Source organism: Desmodus rotundus, chromosome 1 (genome assembly GCF_022682495.2).
Source record: "Desmodus rotundus isolate HL8 chromosome 1, HLdesRot8A.1, whole genome shotgun sequence".
Taxonomy (NCBI): domain Eukaryota; kingdom Metazoa; phylum Chordata; class Mammalia; order Chiroptera; family Phyllostomidae; genus Desmodus; species Desmodus rotundus.
Window position 1 is genome coordinate 113,011,161 of NC_071387.1, and position 18,432 is coordinate 113,029,592.

The following is an 18,432-nucleotide window of genomic DNA, read 5'->3' on the forward strand; positions in this document are numbered from 1 at the left end:
GAAGACAACATCCCACTCAGTTAAGTCTGTAAAGCAAGAGTTCCCTTCCCTTTTGGGGTTTTCCACAGAATCTCAGACTCTGAGTTGACAAAGGGAGTAGAATATATTATTTAGTTATGTGTCTATGACCCATCATCTTTCAGAAAAGCTTGAAGGTGACCTCTGGCTACATGAATTTGGAGTCCTTTGAGTAATAATAATCACAGCTAATCCTTACGGAGCACTTCTGAGCTAGCACCACCCCAAGCCTTTACACACATTAAGGCATTTTGGACTTGACAACAATCTACAGAAGCAGGGCCCATTATCCCCACTTTACAGATGAGGCAGCTGAGGTGCTGAGTGGCCAAGGGAAGTGCCAAGGTCACACAGTGAACCCCAGGCATCTGGCTGCGGGGTCTGGCCCCTAACCTCTGTACTTACCCTGTCGGAGTGGCAGTGAAGGAACAGTGACTTGTCTCGGGGAGAGCAGTTTGCAGGGGCCCAGCCTCAGCAGCCAGGTACTACTCTGAACTGCTCAGAGGCATTCTGGGTTCTGTGGCCATCAAGCTGCATTTCTTTCCCTTTCCAACCAGCCAGCCAACCAGCCTTCCTTCCTTCCTTCCTCCCTTCCTCCCTTCTTTCCTTCCTTCCTCCCTCTCTTTCTCCAAATTGTGGTAAGATGCACATAACATAATATTGACAACTTTAACCATTTTTTTAGGTAAACAATTCAGTGGCATTAGGACAACTCACACTGGTTGTGCAACCATCACCACCGCGCATGTCCAGAATCTTTTCCTCTTCCCAAACTAAAACTCTGTCCAATTTAACCATAACTCCCGACTCTCCCGCCTCCCCTCAGCCCCTAATAGCCTCTATTCTACCGTGTGTTTCTATCCATTTGACTACTGTTGGTACTTGGTACTTCATACAAATGGAGTCATACGTATTTCTGCTTTCATATCTGCTTATTTCTCTTGGCATAATGCCCTCGAGGTCTATCCATGTTGGAACAGGTGTCAGAATCTCACTCCTTTTAAGGCTGAATAACATTCCACAGCATGTAGAGAGCACATTTTGATTGTCCGTCCATGGATGGACACTCGGGTTGCTCCCACCTCTTAGCTATTGTGGCAAATGCTGCTAGAGCACGGATGTGCAGATATCTGAGTCCCGCTCTCAGTTCTTTTGGGTGTACACCCGGAAGTAAAATCGCAGAATCATATATGGTAATTCTATTTTTAAAAGTTTAAACAGCCATCAGCAAGCTGCATTTCTTTTTTTTTCTTCTTCTTCTTCTTCTCTTCTTTTCTTCCCCTACCTCCAATCACAGCCCAGTAACTGCAGTGGCCAACCCCACTCACTCCACATTCCTGGACAGAGTGTTGCTATTCCTGGACAGAGTGCTCTCTCGGGAGTGAGAGAGCAATTTCCCCCATCTTTTCCTTAGAAAACTTCAGCTGCAGAAATCACCTGACTGAGAATTACCGAAGAACGTTCATCCCACACAGGAAAGGAGCTGCTCAGAAAGCCCGGCCCACCATCTAATTACAGGCTTTCACCAGGAGTCTCGGCAAATGCTTAAATTGCATATCAACCTTCCTTTTGTTATGACGTGTTTAGAAACAAGTTAATGGACTGGGTTTCAGATCCTCAGCTTGGAGGTAACAGCTCTCTCCCCTAGTCGCTAAGTAAATTAAGTTAGAATGTTACAGATTTGGATTCAGAAGGACAGTAGCTTTGTCTAGATATGTATCAGCTCGATTCTCATTCTTTCATTATTTCAGCCAGTGCCCTTGATGGAAAATGCTACCCTGGCTGGGATTTCCACTCAGAGCTGTGGTTCTGAACCCAAACACTGCATTAGAAATATCTGGGGTACTTTAAAAATACAGATATCTACATAGAGCCCAGGACCCCAACTTAGTCCAATTGAATCAGTCTCTGGGGTAGGGCATGGCCATCGGTAGCATTTTAAAGTTCCCAGCTGATTCTGAAGTGCAGGCAGGGTTGAGAATCCTTACTTAAGGGGACAGGGAGGCCTGCAATCAATCTTTCCTTGTCTACATTTTTTAGCTTATAGACTCTTAGAGAGGTGGGGAGAGAGACAGAAACAACAATTTGTTGTTTCACTTACTTATGCATTCATTGGTTGATTCTCGTACGTGCCCTGACCAGGGATTGAACCTGCAACGTTGGCATATTGGGTCAATGCTCTAACCAACTGAGTCACCTGGTTAGGGTCTATAAAAAACATTTTCAATGGGTTTTTAACTTGAGGAAAGGGAACCCTGAGCCGGGGGCCCAAAACCCCAATGTTTAACAGAGAGAAGCATGTCTTCCAGGAATGGGAGCACAGGCCTGTCTGAGGGGTGCAGCTGATGACAGCCACCTCAGGTACAGTGGCTGGACTGAGAAATGTGTGGGGGTGAGGGCTTGGGAGTGCGGCTCCTGTCTGAGGCTCTGCCCTATTGGGTTCACATATAGGGTTCAAGGGTTTCAAGAAACCTCTCAACTGTATGCAAAATTTTCTGTTCTCCTGTGTATTTGTCTAAGGAGGATCCTCCAGAAATCATATTGCATCCTCTGAAGCTCTGTCACACACCCCTCACCCCGCCCCACTGATTAATAACCTCTGCTTTTATCACGGTATTCCACATGGTATTTTAATAATGCAGTTACTAAAAATGAAGAGTGAGATGCGTATTTACATTCACCTGGAGGGACCGAATACATTCACTATTAATGACACAAAAGCAAGTTTCAGAGTGATGCCCACAGAATGAATAGTCTGGAAACACCCGCAAGAGCAGGGATGGTCTGTTTCAATTGTTTTTTTAAGAGATAGGAGAAGGGTGGGAGAAAGAAAGGGGAACATCAATGAGGGAGAGAACGCCCCTACCAGAGGACCGAACCAGCAACCCAGGCATGTGCCCTGACTGGGAATCAAAGCAGCAACCTTTCACCTTGTGGGACGGCGACACCCAACCAGCTGAGCCCCACCAGTCAGGCAGAGATGGTCTGTTTTGTTCACTGCGACATTCCACTACTTGGAAATGTGCCGCTGTCTGGCCCAGAGAAGGTGCTTAATACACCCTTCTTGAATTAATGAATACCTCTTTGAAATCCACTATATGTGGATGACGTTTATATATGTGAAGAAGGACAACTGTGTAGTATGATTCACGCTGGGACATTAAAGGTGCTGACTTCAGGGAGAAGGGCCTGGAAGGGGGATGATGGAGACAGTAAAATTCCCATTTAAATAATAGTTAACAGCGATGGAGCGCTAGCTAGGCACGAGGCACAGTGCTCAGCACTGACTGTGGATTCCCTTCGGTGAAGTGCAGTGCTTTAGGCTGAAGTGCTCTTGGACAGGGATCCCCCTTTTACAGATGAGAAAACCTAAGCACACAGGATCTTGTGCAAGCCCACAGAGCCAGGAGCTGGGTGCTGCCCCCCGCAGCCATGCTGACCCCTTGTCCGCACACATCTTTGGGTTGTGTCACACGTTGGGACAACAAGTGCTACATTTTTCATGAAATGCAACAGTGTCAGGGCTTTCCATGTGGGCTCTCACCCCCCCTCCCATCTCCACAACCCTCCTAGTCTGCAGGTGCAACATTAAGTCCTTATTCTCAGTAGGGACTTAGGAATCGATATTCCATGCTTGGATCACAGTTTTGGTTCAACACAGAGTTGACCCTTGAACAAAGCGGGGGCTGGGGTGCCACACACAGTGGAGAATCTCCGTGTAACAAGTCAGCCCTTCGCATCTGCGGATTCCTAACTGCGGACTGAAAATACAGTTGACCCTTGAACAACAGAGGTTTGAACAGCATAGGTTCACTCATATGCAACTTTTTTCAATAAATACTAATTGAGTAAAGTATAAATAATAAATACTTATTGAAATTAATAAGTATTTACTGAATGAATAAGGTTCAACTGTAGTTTCCACTGCCTGCCCTCCACCATTTACAGATTCAATGAAATCACTGTCTTCTATTTCCTATCTTGATGGAAAATCTTGGGGAGAGCAGGGTCCTTGGACAGCAGCCATACAAGCTGCATCAGATAGAAGCGTTGTATCTGCTTAGGGAAGGCGACCCCTAACTGGCTGCAGACTCTCGGGTGATAGGCCCGGAGAAAGCTCAGAACCAACCTGCCTGGAGGGGTCTCGGAGCACAGAACATTTGCAGTCCTAATGATGGGAAGCAACAAGCTCCTGCAGAGGAAGCTGTGCATGCAAGGGTTCTTCAGTCATGGCCTGATTTCTTGGGAGACCCGAAGCCAAGATTCTAGCCTCGATCTAAACAGATGAGAGCTTCCAATTACCCTGGAGCAGGACTCCTCCAAGTGTGACGTCAGACCCCCAAGGCCAGCACCACCTCCGTGCTTGAAGAAATGTAGGGCCTTTCATCTCAGGAGCTAACAGGCCAGAGATAATCCTTCTCTACCAGCCTGAGACATTGAGCAGGTTGTTTAGGTTTTAAGCTTCAGTCCCTAGCCCTCTAAACTGATGAGGATAATGCTGACTTGACAGGGTAGGTTCCAATGAATATTAGGAGTGATATCAGTGAAGTGCCTGCCGTGAACAGGACACAGGAGATAATAACCATTACGTCTATGAACTCTAGCCGTGCTCTTGTGGGCAGCTTCTAAAATGATTCCCAATGAGCCCTGATCTCCCAGTATTCATGCCTTTGTGTAATCCCCTCCCCTTGAGTGTGAGCTGGACCCAGTGAATTGCTTCTACTGAATAAAAGGGATAGGGTGTCATTTGTGAGATTAGCTTGCAAAAAGTCTCTGGCTTCCTTCTTGCTCATCCTGTTTTGTTCCCTCACTTGCCCACTCTGATCGAAGTCACCTGCCATGTTGTGAGTTGCCTTAGGGTGAAGCCTGTGTGGTGAAGAACTAAGGCAGGTCCACGGGCCAATACCCAGGAAGGCACTCAGGCCCCCAGTCTAACAGCCTGTAAGAAACTGAATTCTCTGCCAACAACCGTGTGAGTGAGCTTGAAAACAGACCCTCCCCCATTTGAGCCTCAGCCAAAACCTTGACAGCAGCTTGTCAGAGAACTTTGGCCAGAAGCACCCAGCAAGGTATGCCTGGATTCCTGACTCAAGGGAACTGTGAGATAATGCATGTTCACTGTTTCAAGTCACCGAATTTTAGGGGGATTTGTTATGCAGCAGTGGGTAACTAATACACCCTGTGAACAGCAGATTAAATTCAAGTGGAAGGGCACAGGAAGCCTCTGCTTAAATACTAAATCTTCTCAGAAGCCTTTCAAAATCCTCCTCCGAGGATTGGGAGGCCCCTATTTTCTCATGCTTCCCTATTAGGCTGTAAACTACTCGACTAATATCGTGAAAGCTTATACCACCAGTACTTGTTATTATTCCAAAATTGTAAGTCACTTAATCGTTACAACAAACCTAGAAAGTAAATACTATTATTACTCACATCTTACAGATGAAGAAACTGACGCTCAGAGGGGTTAGGTTGCCCAAAGCTTCAGTAATTATGAGAAAATGCCAGGAAACATGCTTCCAAAGTTTACATTTGTAACAATTATGCGACTCTAAGAGTCTTGCTCAAGTTCACAAACATTAAGTAGATTCAAACCTAGGTAGCTGATCACCAGACGTGAAGTTTTTAAACATTACCCTCTCAGGTGCCTTCTACCCCTAGGATAGTAAGTTGAACACACCTCACCTGGGAGGTCAGCAGGGTCTACCTACCTGTAAATACTAGGCTGGCATTTTCCAGTTCTTCTTGGGGAACTTTGAAGCTGAAGGATTCATTATAGAAAGGATCAATTGTGCCTCTTAAGAAGGATGTCTTCTTTGTTTTCACAAGCTTGAGTCCATGTACCAGCTGGATTTTCACAAAGGGGTCTGAGAATGGGATACAATGTCACAGAATGTTACAGATCATGAAACCCATCCATCCATCCATTCAGCTTCTCATCCATTCATTCTTTCGCTCATTCATTCTCCTTCCTTCTTTCCATCCATCCATCTTCCCAGCTATCTGACAGCCCAACTACCTACCCAACCTGTCATCTATTTTTTCCTCAATCCACCCATTTTCCCATCCACACCTCCTTTCACCGTCCATTTTCCCATCTATCTACGTTTACTCCTCTCTTTCCCTTCCTCTCTTCCTCCAGCCACCCTATATTTATTGAGCTCCTCCCATGTGTTAGGCATTTTACAGATAAAGAAACGGAGGACTCAAGAGGAGAAATGATTTGCTTGAGATCTGGCCAGTGGAGAAAGAGCCAGACCCAGAGCCTGGCCTGGCTTTCTGTCCTGGACACCCATCATCATGTCATTGAGCCCACGGCCCACACAGAGTAGAGGTGGCAGAGTTAGAACTACCATTTTTTGATTACTTTATAGCTTACAAAGAGATTCATGTACATTATCTAACTGAACATTGTTTAAACAGCCCCATGAGATGAATACTGTTATTATGTCAGTTTTTCAGATGGAAAAATTGAGGCTTTTAGAGGTTAAGTAACTTCCCCAAGGCCGCATTATTTGCAAGCAGTAGAGAATGGGATTTGGTTTGAGGCAGTGTGGCTCTGAAACCCTTAATCATTTTATCATACTGACTCTCCTGCTGTGGTGCAGCTGAAACTCTCCAGCCTTAACACCTTCCTTCCACTGGCCCCTTTGACACCTGTTTTTTGTAAAGTGGTTTTTGGGAATGCAAGCTGTCTTCTAAATTCAGCTGTCACCTTACAGCAAAAGTAATTTATTTTAGCTATTGCTCTTGGAGAAGACAGTATTTGCACCACTGAGCTGAAGAGATCCCAGCGACCACGGCTGCTTTCGTGATAACATCCTTGCCATCGTGAGAGAAGCTACGTACAGATGGAATGTAATCTGTTCCAGTTCATTAAAAGTCATGTTTGAATTTGGTTTGCTGTAAAATAGACACTTTAAATTTAACAGTCTTTTCAGAGCTGGGATTTATAAAGATTTATGGTACACTTGAAATGAGTGGGGAAAAAACCTTAGGGTGCACGCCACTCTCACAGATTAGGATTCCTGGACAATGCACACTAATGCCTCCTGGAGGATAGCGTCTCTATTGCAGGCATAGCGACTGGAGAGGCAAGCCACTTCCTCTGGGCTGCACGGGTACAAAGAGGATCTACATTTCCATAGTTATCACACCTGGGCTCAGTCAAATCCCCAATTCAAATAGGGTTATGTCTGAGGTGGCATCATTTACCTGCCTCATTTTAAAAGATATCTGACTATTGTTCCTCTTGAAATAACATCTAGTTCTGTAATGGAGTGCAGAACAAGGGGTCCCCAAAGTCCCCACAGCCCATGGCTGGGGGATGGGGGAAAGAGATGATACAGCATTTAAGATACTTCGAGTAACAAAAAGGCAAGCTAACAGCTGTGCTACCGCCCCCAGCGAAAGGTGTCTATGAGTCTGAGAGCATTCAGGGACTTGTGACATAGCCAGGGGAGCTGAATGCCCTCCCCGGAAGCCCCCGTGCCACAGGAGCTCTTGCCCTGACTGAAGATGGCAGCTGAGAGAGGACAGAAGATATGGGAAACTGGCAAATGTGGCACATTGTGGGAGGAGCCGGAGAGGAGGCCACGTAGGAAGCTCCCGGTCAGGATTTAAACTAAGGGCAGGCAGAGAGAGGAAGGCTGGTCCGCCAAGAGAGCTGAGAGAGCAGGTAGCAGCTGTGCCAGTCTGTAGTGAAGCGCGCAGCCATGTGGGAGAGATTCAGCCAGGCTGCCTGGAGTGAGGGAGGAGCTACATCTGTTCCTCTGAGGATTCGGCCACGCGGCCCGGTGTAGGAAGCAGCAGCGAAGGAGGAGAGAACAGCATGTTGCCACTCTGCCTGCTCTGGCTGACTCTGAAGCCACCAAGGATTCTGCCTTGTAAGATGCTGACCTGCTGCCTCGCAGACCTGGGCTCTCAAGTCTTGGGACTCGGGACATACAGGAAGGCCACCCTCTTGGGACATGTGCCTACCCGAACTCCACCATGATCCAGTGCAACGCAGCACATGTTTTCCTGGACTACTACATGGAGACTGAGGACAGCGTACCCCAGATCCTGAAGGGGAGAGCTGCTGCGAGAGGATGGCGACTTTGAAGCCCACAGGTACATTCCAGAGAGGATGGAGACCTGTTTGCACAGCCAGCTGAAGGACAGACAAGGGTGTGGGGAACTACTGGGCTTGGTTTTGGCCTATACCCTGGTGGGGAGCAGGGCAGTGCTGGGGGAACACTCGTGGGAGAACAGGGCTCTGAGCAGGAGAGCTCTCAGCCCCCCGAGGTTTCACCCCTGTGAATAAAAACCTGTTTCCTCCAACACTAACTATTGGGCCATGTATCGAGGTGCCCCATACACGGGCCCCACTTTGCTTGGTTACCGTTCTGGAAACTATCCATCCTCATAGGGTCTTATCTTTTTTTTTTTCTTAATCCTTCCCTGAGGATATGTTTATTGATGTTAGAGAGAGAGGAAGGGAGAGAAAAAGCAACATCGATGTGAGAGAGATACGTTGACTGGTCGCCTCCCATCCACACCCCAACCAGATATTGAACCCACGACCTCGGTGTGTGCCCTGACAGGGAATAGCACCCGAAACCTGTTGGAGCACGGGACAACACTCCAACCAACTGAGCCACCCGGCCAGGGCAGGCCTTATCTTATTAACAGTATCCAGGATGCAGAAAAAAAGAAAATCGGGTCCTTTGTGTGAAAAAGAAAAAAGAAAAGACAGACGCCCCGTTGAAGAAATAGGGAGGAAGGGCGGGAGTCACACCGCACCTGAACCTTGGCTCACATCTGTCTGAAGAAGTTGCTTGGCCCGAATGACGTCAACATTTAGTCTCCCAGCACTCGGGAGATAATTCAGTGACAGAAGCAGCTCCCCCAGCTCCACTTCATTCTGCAGAGAAAGGAAATAGCCGAGAAGTTGCTTTTCTTCTTTTATTTTGCACCTACCGTGCAGGAAATTGATCCCAGAAGCTCACAACTTGGCTTCTGTGGATGTACCAATTGACAGAGGATACCTCTTCCCTTGACTTCTTTTAGCCTCTGACCCCGATTGTTTTTTCTCTCAGAAAGTTTTTCTGCTCTTAGAACATTTAACAGCAGCAACAGCACAGTGATGATAAAAGCATCAATCATGATAATATACAAACACCACAGGCCAATCAAGTATTGTGCTAGACGCTCTACATGTAATAACTGGTTCAACCTCTATAATGAGTCTGTGGGATATGAGTGTCATTCCCATTTAACAGATGAGGAAACAGGCTCAGAAGGGTTAGATACTTGTCCAAGGCCAGAGAGCTAGAAAGCGGCAGTGCTGGCATTGGGCAGAGGGAGACTTAATTCCAGATATTCTGACCACTATGGTTAATAATTTGGATTTCTAAAATTTGTGAGGATTCTCCTTATGAATAACATCACCCTCACTCACTTGCATTCTTGGTTTTGTGTATTTGTTTGTTAGGTGGTAAAGACAATGCTGGCTTCCCCCTTTGGCAGAACCGGTATGTGCTCTGGGCCCCTAGAAGCAGGGCACACCCCCCCCACTTCAAATAAAAAAGAGAAATATTATTTTTTTGCAAGAATGGGATATTTGGTATTTCAGAAATAATACCGACATAATCATCGTGGGACCGTTAGACCATTGCTATGATTTACAATTGACGATTATTATCTTGGTCGACGTATGATGAGAAGCTCCATGATCTTCAGGGCTTAGGGCACCAAGGTCATATCTTAACCCATCCCTGGAGAAAGTGGAGGGTCCAGAATGTGTGACATATATGAACAACAGCAACCTTATGGCATCAAAAACTGCAGCTCTAAACAACCGGGGGGCAAAACTATTCCCGAAAGGTTCCTGAAGCCAGCGTCCTCTTAGCCTCTCTTCCCTAGAAGATGCTACATTTAAATGCTGACCAGCAGCCAACTGGTCAGAAACTCAGGATATGGGAACAGAAAGCAGGACCAGCTGTTCCCCAACCTGACTCCTCCCCTGAAGGACCATGGAATTCCTGGCGATCTTTGTGGACATTTATGAAGTACTGGCATATTAAATTTACCTCAACCTGGGGCAATTTTATGCCCCCACCCCCACCCCCAGGGACATTTGGCATGTTAGGAGACATTTTTGGTTGTCACAAGTGGGAAGAGGGTTGTTTCTGACGCTTAGTGGGTAGAGGCCAGGAATGCTACTAAGCACCTTGCAAAGTGCAGGGCACCCCAGCGCCCAACACAGATTGGTCTGGCCCCAAACTTCAATAGTGCCGAGGCTGAAAAATCTTAGTTAAACCTATGAATCGGGCTGATTGAGACTCATACATGATTCTAGCCTGAACAGGTGTTAAAAGCAACCAAGGGCTGAATTTTTCTCCAGACCAGAAAAACTCAAGAGCACCAGCTACAAGCCAAAGATCAAGCTTCGAATTCCATCCTTCCACTTCCTCCTAGGGCTTCCTTTGCTGACAGCAGACACTCAGGCACCGGACAAAATTTTCCCCAGGAAGTAGGCTCAGCTGCCCCAAGGAGAACAGATGCTCATTCTGAGAGGATCTCCCATCCCTTTGAACTCTTCCTTCCATCCAGGTTTAGTCAGATAAGGTTGTCCTGTCAGACCTGCAATAATTTGGCCCAAAGCTCTAGATTTAAAGAAGAAAACTGAACCAGGCCATTCTCTCACTTCCCTTTTAATACCTCCATTGCTCTTAGAATGAAATCCAAAATCCTTAGCCTAGCCGGCAACAGTGCCATTTTGGGCTGAATCATTCTGTGCTGGGGGCCGTCATCTGTGCATTGTAGGATGTTTAACAGCAGCCCGGGTCTCTACCCGCTAGATGCCAAAAGCCTACTACCCCCCAGTTGTGACAGTTCAAAATGTCTTTGCACATCACCAAATGTCCCCTGAGGGAAAAATCACCCAGCTGAGAACCACGGGGCTACCAGTATGGACAGAACTTGGCCCTGCCTACATCTCAAACCTCAACCAGCAGCCACATCAGTCTTCTTTTCCCAAAACAAAACACTCTGGCCTCAGGGCTGGCACCTGTGCTGTGCCCTCAGCTTGGGAACCTGAAATGTCACCCCCTTGTGTAAGGTTTCCACCAGTGCCTGACGGAAAAAGAGTTCCCTGCCTCCATCGCTTTCCACCACATCACCTCATTTCTTTCTTTTGTGGCACCTTGTCCTTACCGGATGTTTCTTCATCTTCTGTAAAGGCAAAGACAGTGTCCACCTCTCCACCACTACACCCCCAGCACCTGGACAACGTCAGCAGATGGCCGTGAGAACCAGCTGTGCAGCCCCAACTCGGTGGCTCTGTTGCCACATCATGGTCCCAGAGGAGGCACGGGCATGGTGTCTGTCACCTGTCCTTTCCAACCTCCAGAGACTGGAAGGAGAGGTGGGAGAGGGAACTGGGTGCCACTTCTCCCTTTTTCCCTTCTCGAGGCAATGTAACAAATAAACAGGCGTCGTTTCCTTTTTCAAGATCTTGATGAGCTTAATTTGGTTGAACCATGCGGGGTAGCTTGGGAGAACCGAAATAGATTGTAAATTACTCAAATGAATCCAGAAGGCACCCTGCAAGCTCCTAGCAGCCGGCTTGTGCAAACGCTCTGCTCTCTTCCCAGACTAAAATGTTCCCTCCCTGCAGCCTTTGAACACAGCTAAGTTCTAATCAATAAAAAGGAAATCAAAGAAAACCATTTTGGACAAAAGGCACTTTCTGGGGAAAACAGCAGCCCGGCTCTCCTTCCGCCATATGTCCTTTGAAGTGCTTTTAAAGGGCTCTCCGGAGCAGAGGGTTTCAGGTGTGTGCGCACAACTTCCACGAGGTCGGGACACAGCTGCTCTGAGCTCCCCTGCCTTTCTTCCCAGGGCTGGGAGAGACAGTGTGCCTCTTCACTTACCGCGCAAACAGCATTAAAACGGGAATGCATTTTTTAAAAACAAGATCCAGTCACGATCTCAGCACTTCACACCTTCCATCAAGTGCTCTCTTTCCTCCAACCCAGCCCATTCAGGGTTTTCCCAGTCCTTGGCCAAATGGCAAACAGCCGCACTGACAACACAGGCGAATTCTGACATCTCCCCACCCCCTTTCAGCTTAAACAGACATACCTTTTCCATGGTACTGCCTAGACGTGTGGGGTAGAACTTCAATATCCACATAGAATATTCCATTAGGCTGAAACTATAATTTACTTTAACCCTTTTCTACTGTTAGGTACTTAGGTTGTTTCTAATGACCTAAAATTGGGCACTTTGATATATATATAAATAAACATATAAAAATGTATATATAAGTATATATATTTAAGATTATATCATTTTAAAAAACCCCTGCGATCACTAGGTCAAAGAATATATCAAGATATATTAAAAATACCTTTATTATATAATAAAAATAGCCCTTTTCTGCCACTCAGTATGGACTGACAGAGCCCTGGCCAAAGGGCTGGACTAACCTCACAGCCACTGACAGAGGGACGGGACAGGGCCAGCACCGGGTATTAACATTCGGACAAATGGCCTCGATCGGTGTGGTTGTTAAAATATTTTTGTTTGCATTTCTTTGGATATCTAGTCATGTATTGATTAATCACACGTCCTGTTTTGCGTGGAAACGTTGACTTTCTGATTTTCGGTGCGAGGTCAACGCCCCTCATCGACCGACAGGCACGTGCTGTGGCTACAAGACACGTTTGGCACTGGATTGTTGCTTCTGCCGCTGGCAGGCGCTCTAGTTATTTCTGTCCACTGGCCACCTTGTTGTGGCTTAGCTTGCAGTTCCCTGACCGCTGAAGGGGTTGAGCATCTTTTCACGCTTATCTGCTATTCTCTTCTTTAAAAATCCTGTTTGTTTCCTATTGCCTATTTTTCCTATTGGATATTTGTCTTTCTTTTATTAATTTATAAAAGGGCTTTCAAATATTATGAATACTACTAAATTATTCACTCAGTTATGTATTATTATGGGCTGAATTGTGTCTCACCAAAATCCATGTGTTTAAGTCCCAACCCCCAATATCTCAGAATGTGACCTCATTTGAAAATAAGGTCCTTGCAGATGTAGTTAAGGTGAGTCACGCTGGAGGAGGGTGTGCCTCTAATCCAGGATGACCGGGGTCTTTAGAAAAGGGGGGAACTTGGACACAGCTGTGCACACAGGGAGAAGGCCATGTGAAGACTGGAGTGATGCCGCCACAAGCCAAGGAACTACCAGAAGCAAAGAGAGAGGCTCGAACAGATCCTTCCAAGAACCTTCAGGAGGAGCGTGGCCCTGCTGACCCCTGGATCGCGGACTGCTAGACAGTAAATTTCTGTTTAAGCTACTCAGTTTGTGGCCCTTTGTTACCATAGCCCTAGCAAACTAATATATGTGTGTACAAATGTATTCTCCCAGTTTGTGGGCTGCCTTTTAACTTTTTTTTTTACTGTATTTTCTGATGAGCGCAATGTATAGTTTTATTGCAGAATGCATCCGACCTTTCCCTCTATGGTCCACACTCTGTGGCCTTTGTAGAAGTGCTTTGCTACATTGAAGTCATAAAGATACCTTCCTTTTTATCCTTCTAAAACTTAAAGTTTGGCCTTGTAAATGTAAGTCCTTGGACTGCCTGGACTTGATTTTGGTGGATGGTGTGAGATAAGGGTCTGTTTTCATTCTTGAGGTAGTGACCTTCATTTCTCCTGTCTTTCTGCCCCATGAGGCTGCATGCTCCTTGAGGGTAGTGATCTTACATTGCTTCTGTCTGTCTCCCCCGGTACAGAACACACCCCTGGGGAACATTGGGCAAGAGAAACATTTGTCCACATCCTTCCTAAGAAGCTGCACCTTCCAGGGAAGATACGAGAGAAGCCTGATCTTTTGATGTCTGAGAGTTTATGTCTAGGACTCGATGACCATCCAAATTAGATCAACCTACTTCAGATCCACTCCAGCTTCTCCAAAGAGATATTGATTCCACCCTAAAGTGGGCTCCCAGTGTGGCAGAGATAGCTGTTTATCAGAGACTGCTCCAGAACATGCAATGTTTCAACACAAACTAAAACGACGGGCACGAAGCCTTGCCTCCAGCTACCCAGTGTTCATAATGAAGGACCAAGAGCGGACAGATTATGTCAGGGTGAGGCTCCTTCAAGCAGTAGCACTGGCTGACAGGACGGACCAGGGCATTTACGAAGTAGTAGCTGGGGGAAGCTCTGCCAGCTAAGGGAGGGCTCTAAAGCCAGCAGGGGCCAGCCCCCAAACCCTTCTTTCACCCCCACTCATTCCATTTCTGCACAGAGAGCCCCTTACGCGTCTCTGTGTCTCACCCAACCTCAGATGCAGCCCAACTACCCAGTCAAAAGGTATTTCCAGAGTACCTCCCACACGTCAGGCACAGGGCTAGCACACAACAGGTGTGCATTCATGATCCATTGACTGGGTGACTGCACCAGGCACAAAGGGCAAAGTAGAGGACTAGACAGGCAAGGTCCCCGTAATGCAGCTCCTGAGAGTAAACATTATTTAATTATTATGCATAACTAATAATGAGGTGATTTAATCAGTACTGTGGTGGGTGCTGTGGGATCTGACCTTCCTAAGACTCCCCGGTAGAAGCAGGAGCAGGAGTCAGAGGGCCCAGGAGCACGGCACACACCCTGAACAACTGCAAAAGCCAATGTGGACAAGTAAAGAAGGGGCGACGGCAGGCGGGCTGGGGTGGGGGCAGGGGTGCAAAGCTGAGGCTGAGGAAAAGACAGGTCTGCTCAAGCCTTTGTGCCAGGTAAGGATTCTGGACTTATCCTGGGGAATGGGGAGCCTCAGAAGGCTTTAGGCAGAGACACAGAATTAGACATGCATTTTTAAAAGATCTCTCAGGCTGCACCTCTTTCCTCTCTGGATGGTTCTACTGTCTTTCATTCTTTCATTCATGTTGTAATTATTCACTTCTCTGCAGCTCTCACAGCAAACTCTTTCAGGAGGCTGTTTTACTTTTCATGCACTATAATTTCTGCGGGGAAGGACTGCATCTTCTATGTTCCCACCCATCGCTCCTTTGTGCCCTAGTAACTGAAAGTGGAGAGGTTGGTGCGGGTGGAATTCTGTCTCCCCAAAAGACATGTTGAAGTACTAACCCCTGGTATCTATGGATGTGACCTTACTTGGAAATAAGAGTTTTGCAGATGTAATGAAGTTCAGATGAGATCATACTGGAGTATGGCAGGCCCTAAATCTAGTATGACCGGTGTCTTAGTCAGAGAGACAGAGAGGGGGACACAGAGAGGGAGTGGGGACACCATGTGCTGACAGAGGCAGAGATCGAGGTGATACAGCTACAAGTCAAGGAACACCAAGAAGGGCCACACCACCCGCGGTTAGGAAAAAAGCATGGAACAGAATCTCCCTCCAGGCCTCCAGGAGGAACCAGCCCTGCTGACACCAGGATTCTGGACTTCCTGCCTCCAGAACTGTGAGAGAGCTCCCGATGTTTTAAGCCACCCAGTCTGTGGTGACTTGTTATGGCAGCCCAGGACATACAGTGGAGATTAGGCAAAAGGACTGAGTCACAGACCATGTGGAAGGCCTGGGAAACAGTATTTTACACAATTGCCCCAGAAACACTGATAACACAGGTGTTTCAAGCTACGGACCCCCACCCCAATCTCACCTGCTCTTCTCACTTCACTGTCCAGCACCCCCAACAAGCAAACCCATCAATGTGGCAAACTAAGCAAGATCCTGGAAGCCTCTCTCGCCCTCTTCCCTCCTGTCACTTCCAAGTCCTCAACTCCAAGCCCACCCCCGACATGAGTCCTACTGGACACCTCACCTACCACATTCAAAGGCCACCTGTCCTCACATACCTCTAAACCAGTGGTTCTCAACCAGGTGATTGTATCCCCAAGGGACACACAGCAACATCTGCAGACATTGTTGGTTATCCCCACTGGGGGAGGGGGCGCTACGGGCACTTCATGGGTAGAGGCCAGAGGTGCTGTTGAACACCCTACAATGCTCAGCACAGCCCCTCCCTGAAGAGAGTGATCTGGCCCACGATGTCACCAGTGCTGAGGGTGGGTCTAACTCATCTTGTCTAAATCCGACTCACACACTGCCCTGGAAGAAGCAACCTAAAATGCAAACCTGACCATGTTTCTCCACTTTTTATCTTTTAATGGTTCCTGCCCCACCCCCAATAAACAAACACTCTATGAGGTTCTTGTCCCCCAGTCTCAGTTCCCCTCACTCTCAAGTTGTGACATTCCTTGTATGGTCAAATTATGTAGCAGGCTATTGTTAGATTGTTCTTAACTTCAATGGGGGGGGGCGGGAACAGTGGGAAGAGGGGATTGCAGGAACTACTATAAAGGACACATGGACAAAACCAAGGGGGAGGGTGGAGGTGGGGGAGGGAGGTGGGTTCAGCTGGGGTGGGGTGGAGGGATGGGGAGAAAAGGCATACAACTGTAATTGAATAACAATAAAAATTTTAAAAAAAGTTCTAAAGAACAACAAAAAAAATTATGTAGCAGGCAAGTGGAACATACGAAACCACTCAACTTCCCTCCTTCTCCTGTCCCACACCCACAAGGAGGGACCAAATTCCCCTCCCCTGTGCTCCCACAGGCCTCAGACTTACCTCTTAGAGATAATGCTACCAACAGGTCACTCACTCCACGAACAGAAGCTCTATTCTGAGGCAGGCACTTGCACAGCACTGGGGGTACAGCAGTGAATGAGATCCCCAAGAACGCCATCCCAGGGACATGTCAGCATAGGGCATGACTTAGGACTTTGGGTTCTAGCTGTTACTTTCTAAACTGTGAGCCCATGCCAGAGCTGGCACATGAGAACCCTCCTAACATGTTCACTAAATAAATGAATAACCATAGCAGAAAATATTGACTGAGTAATTCTGTACCACCCAAGGGGATGAGCATATGGCATGTGTCATTCCATTCAATTCTCAAGAATCCTTTGATATTGATGATGTCAATGATGGTGTTGATGATGCTGCTGATGTTGACGATAATGATTACGATGGTGATGATGATAATGATTGTGATGATGTTGGTGATGATGATTACGATGGTGCTGCTGTTGCTGCTGGTGATGATGTTGATGATGGTGTCAATGATGACGTTGATCGTGGTGTTAACAATGATGTTGATGATTTTGATGATGATGTTGGTGATGGTATTGATGATGATGATGTTAATGATGATGTGTTGATGATGTTGATGATGACAGTGTTGATGATGATGATGGTATTGATGATGTCACTGATAACAGTAATGATGCTGATCTGTTGATGACGATGTTGATGATGATACTGTTGATGATAACCAACATTACTGAGAGCACACTGCCTGCTTAACACAGAGTTTTGAGTGCTTTCCTTCATTTTCCCATTTAATCTTTACTCTAACCCTCTGGGAGAGGGGCTACTATTATCCTCATTGTACATATTAGGTTCATGCCTGACATCACACAATGAGCAGATAGCACAGCCAGGAGATTGTACAATAATAATAGGACACCAATAAAAAATACATAAAATTATTCTGAAAGAAAATTTAAAAAAAGAAAGAAGGTATGTCCAGAAAGTATCCATCCATGTATTATGAAAAGAAGACATTCACTGAAGAAGATACAAGATACAAGAAACATTATACATAGGACAATGACACCTCAGTCCCCTTCAAAGTAGGCACCTTGGGGCCTCACACAGTTCTTCCAATAGCCATCAGCTCTCCCATCATATCTTCCTGAATCTCATCCATGGTCTGAAATCTCTGCCCTTTCAAAGGTCATTTTAGTTTTGGGAAAAGACAGAAGTCACAGGGCGCCAAATCTGGGCTGTTGCAGAGCTACATCACCTGGGCGATTTGATGTTTTCCAAAAAAACTCTGCAAAGATGTGATGCATAAGCGGGCACACTGTCATGATGAAGCTGCCAGTCACCAGTTGCCTGTAGCTGCGGCCTTCTGAATCATCTGCATAGTTTCCATGGAGGAATGTTCAAGCTTAATGCAAAATGCAATGCAGATTCATTGCTCTACTCGCTCAGTCATTTTGAATGCAATGGCCACACAGCACACATGCTCACTCAACAGCGTCTACCACCCCCACTGACTAGAACAGCAAAGTCATCATTGTTCACACATGCGCATTCCAGTCCACTCTCCTTGGCTGCCTGGTTACATTGATGTTGATGCAAACTGTTCTTGTTATATTAACAATGACTGGACTTTTTCCAGACAGACCTCAGATATTTGCTCTTTGTCTTTAGTTCCTGGCACACAGCTCCTAAAATCCTTGGACTCTCTGGAGTGACAAGAGTGCCTTCTGTATGCTAATGAGATTACTTACAGCTGGAGGTTTCTAGATAGCTTCAGGATGGTGACTGGCCA

At 46.6% G+C, this 18,432-nt stretch overlaps 1 protein-coding gene across 7 annotated transcripts in view; it reads right to left on the minus strand.

The window, feature by feature from the left end:
• Positions 1-18,432, minus strand: part of SYT17 (synaptotagmin 17) — a 70,563-nt gene that overhangs the window by 23,123 nt on the left and 29,008 nt on the right. For all 7 annotated transcript variants that reach the window (XM_045204601.3, XM_045204600.2, XM_053929542.1 and 4 more), the window contains 2 exons: positions 8,803-8,923; positions 5,730-5,885 (listed from right to left, as the gene is read on the minus strand). In XM_045204601.3, coding sequence (XP_045060536.2) covers positions 5,730-5,885; positions 8,803-8,923 — 277 coding nt within the window. The remainder of the gene's footprint in view (positions 1-5,729; positions 5,886-8,802; positions 8,924-18,432) is intronic.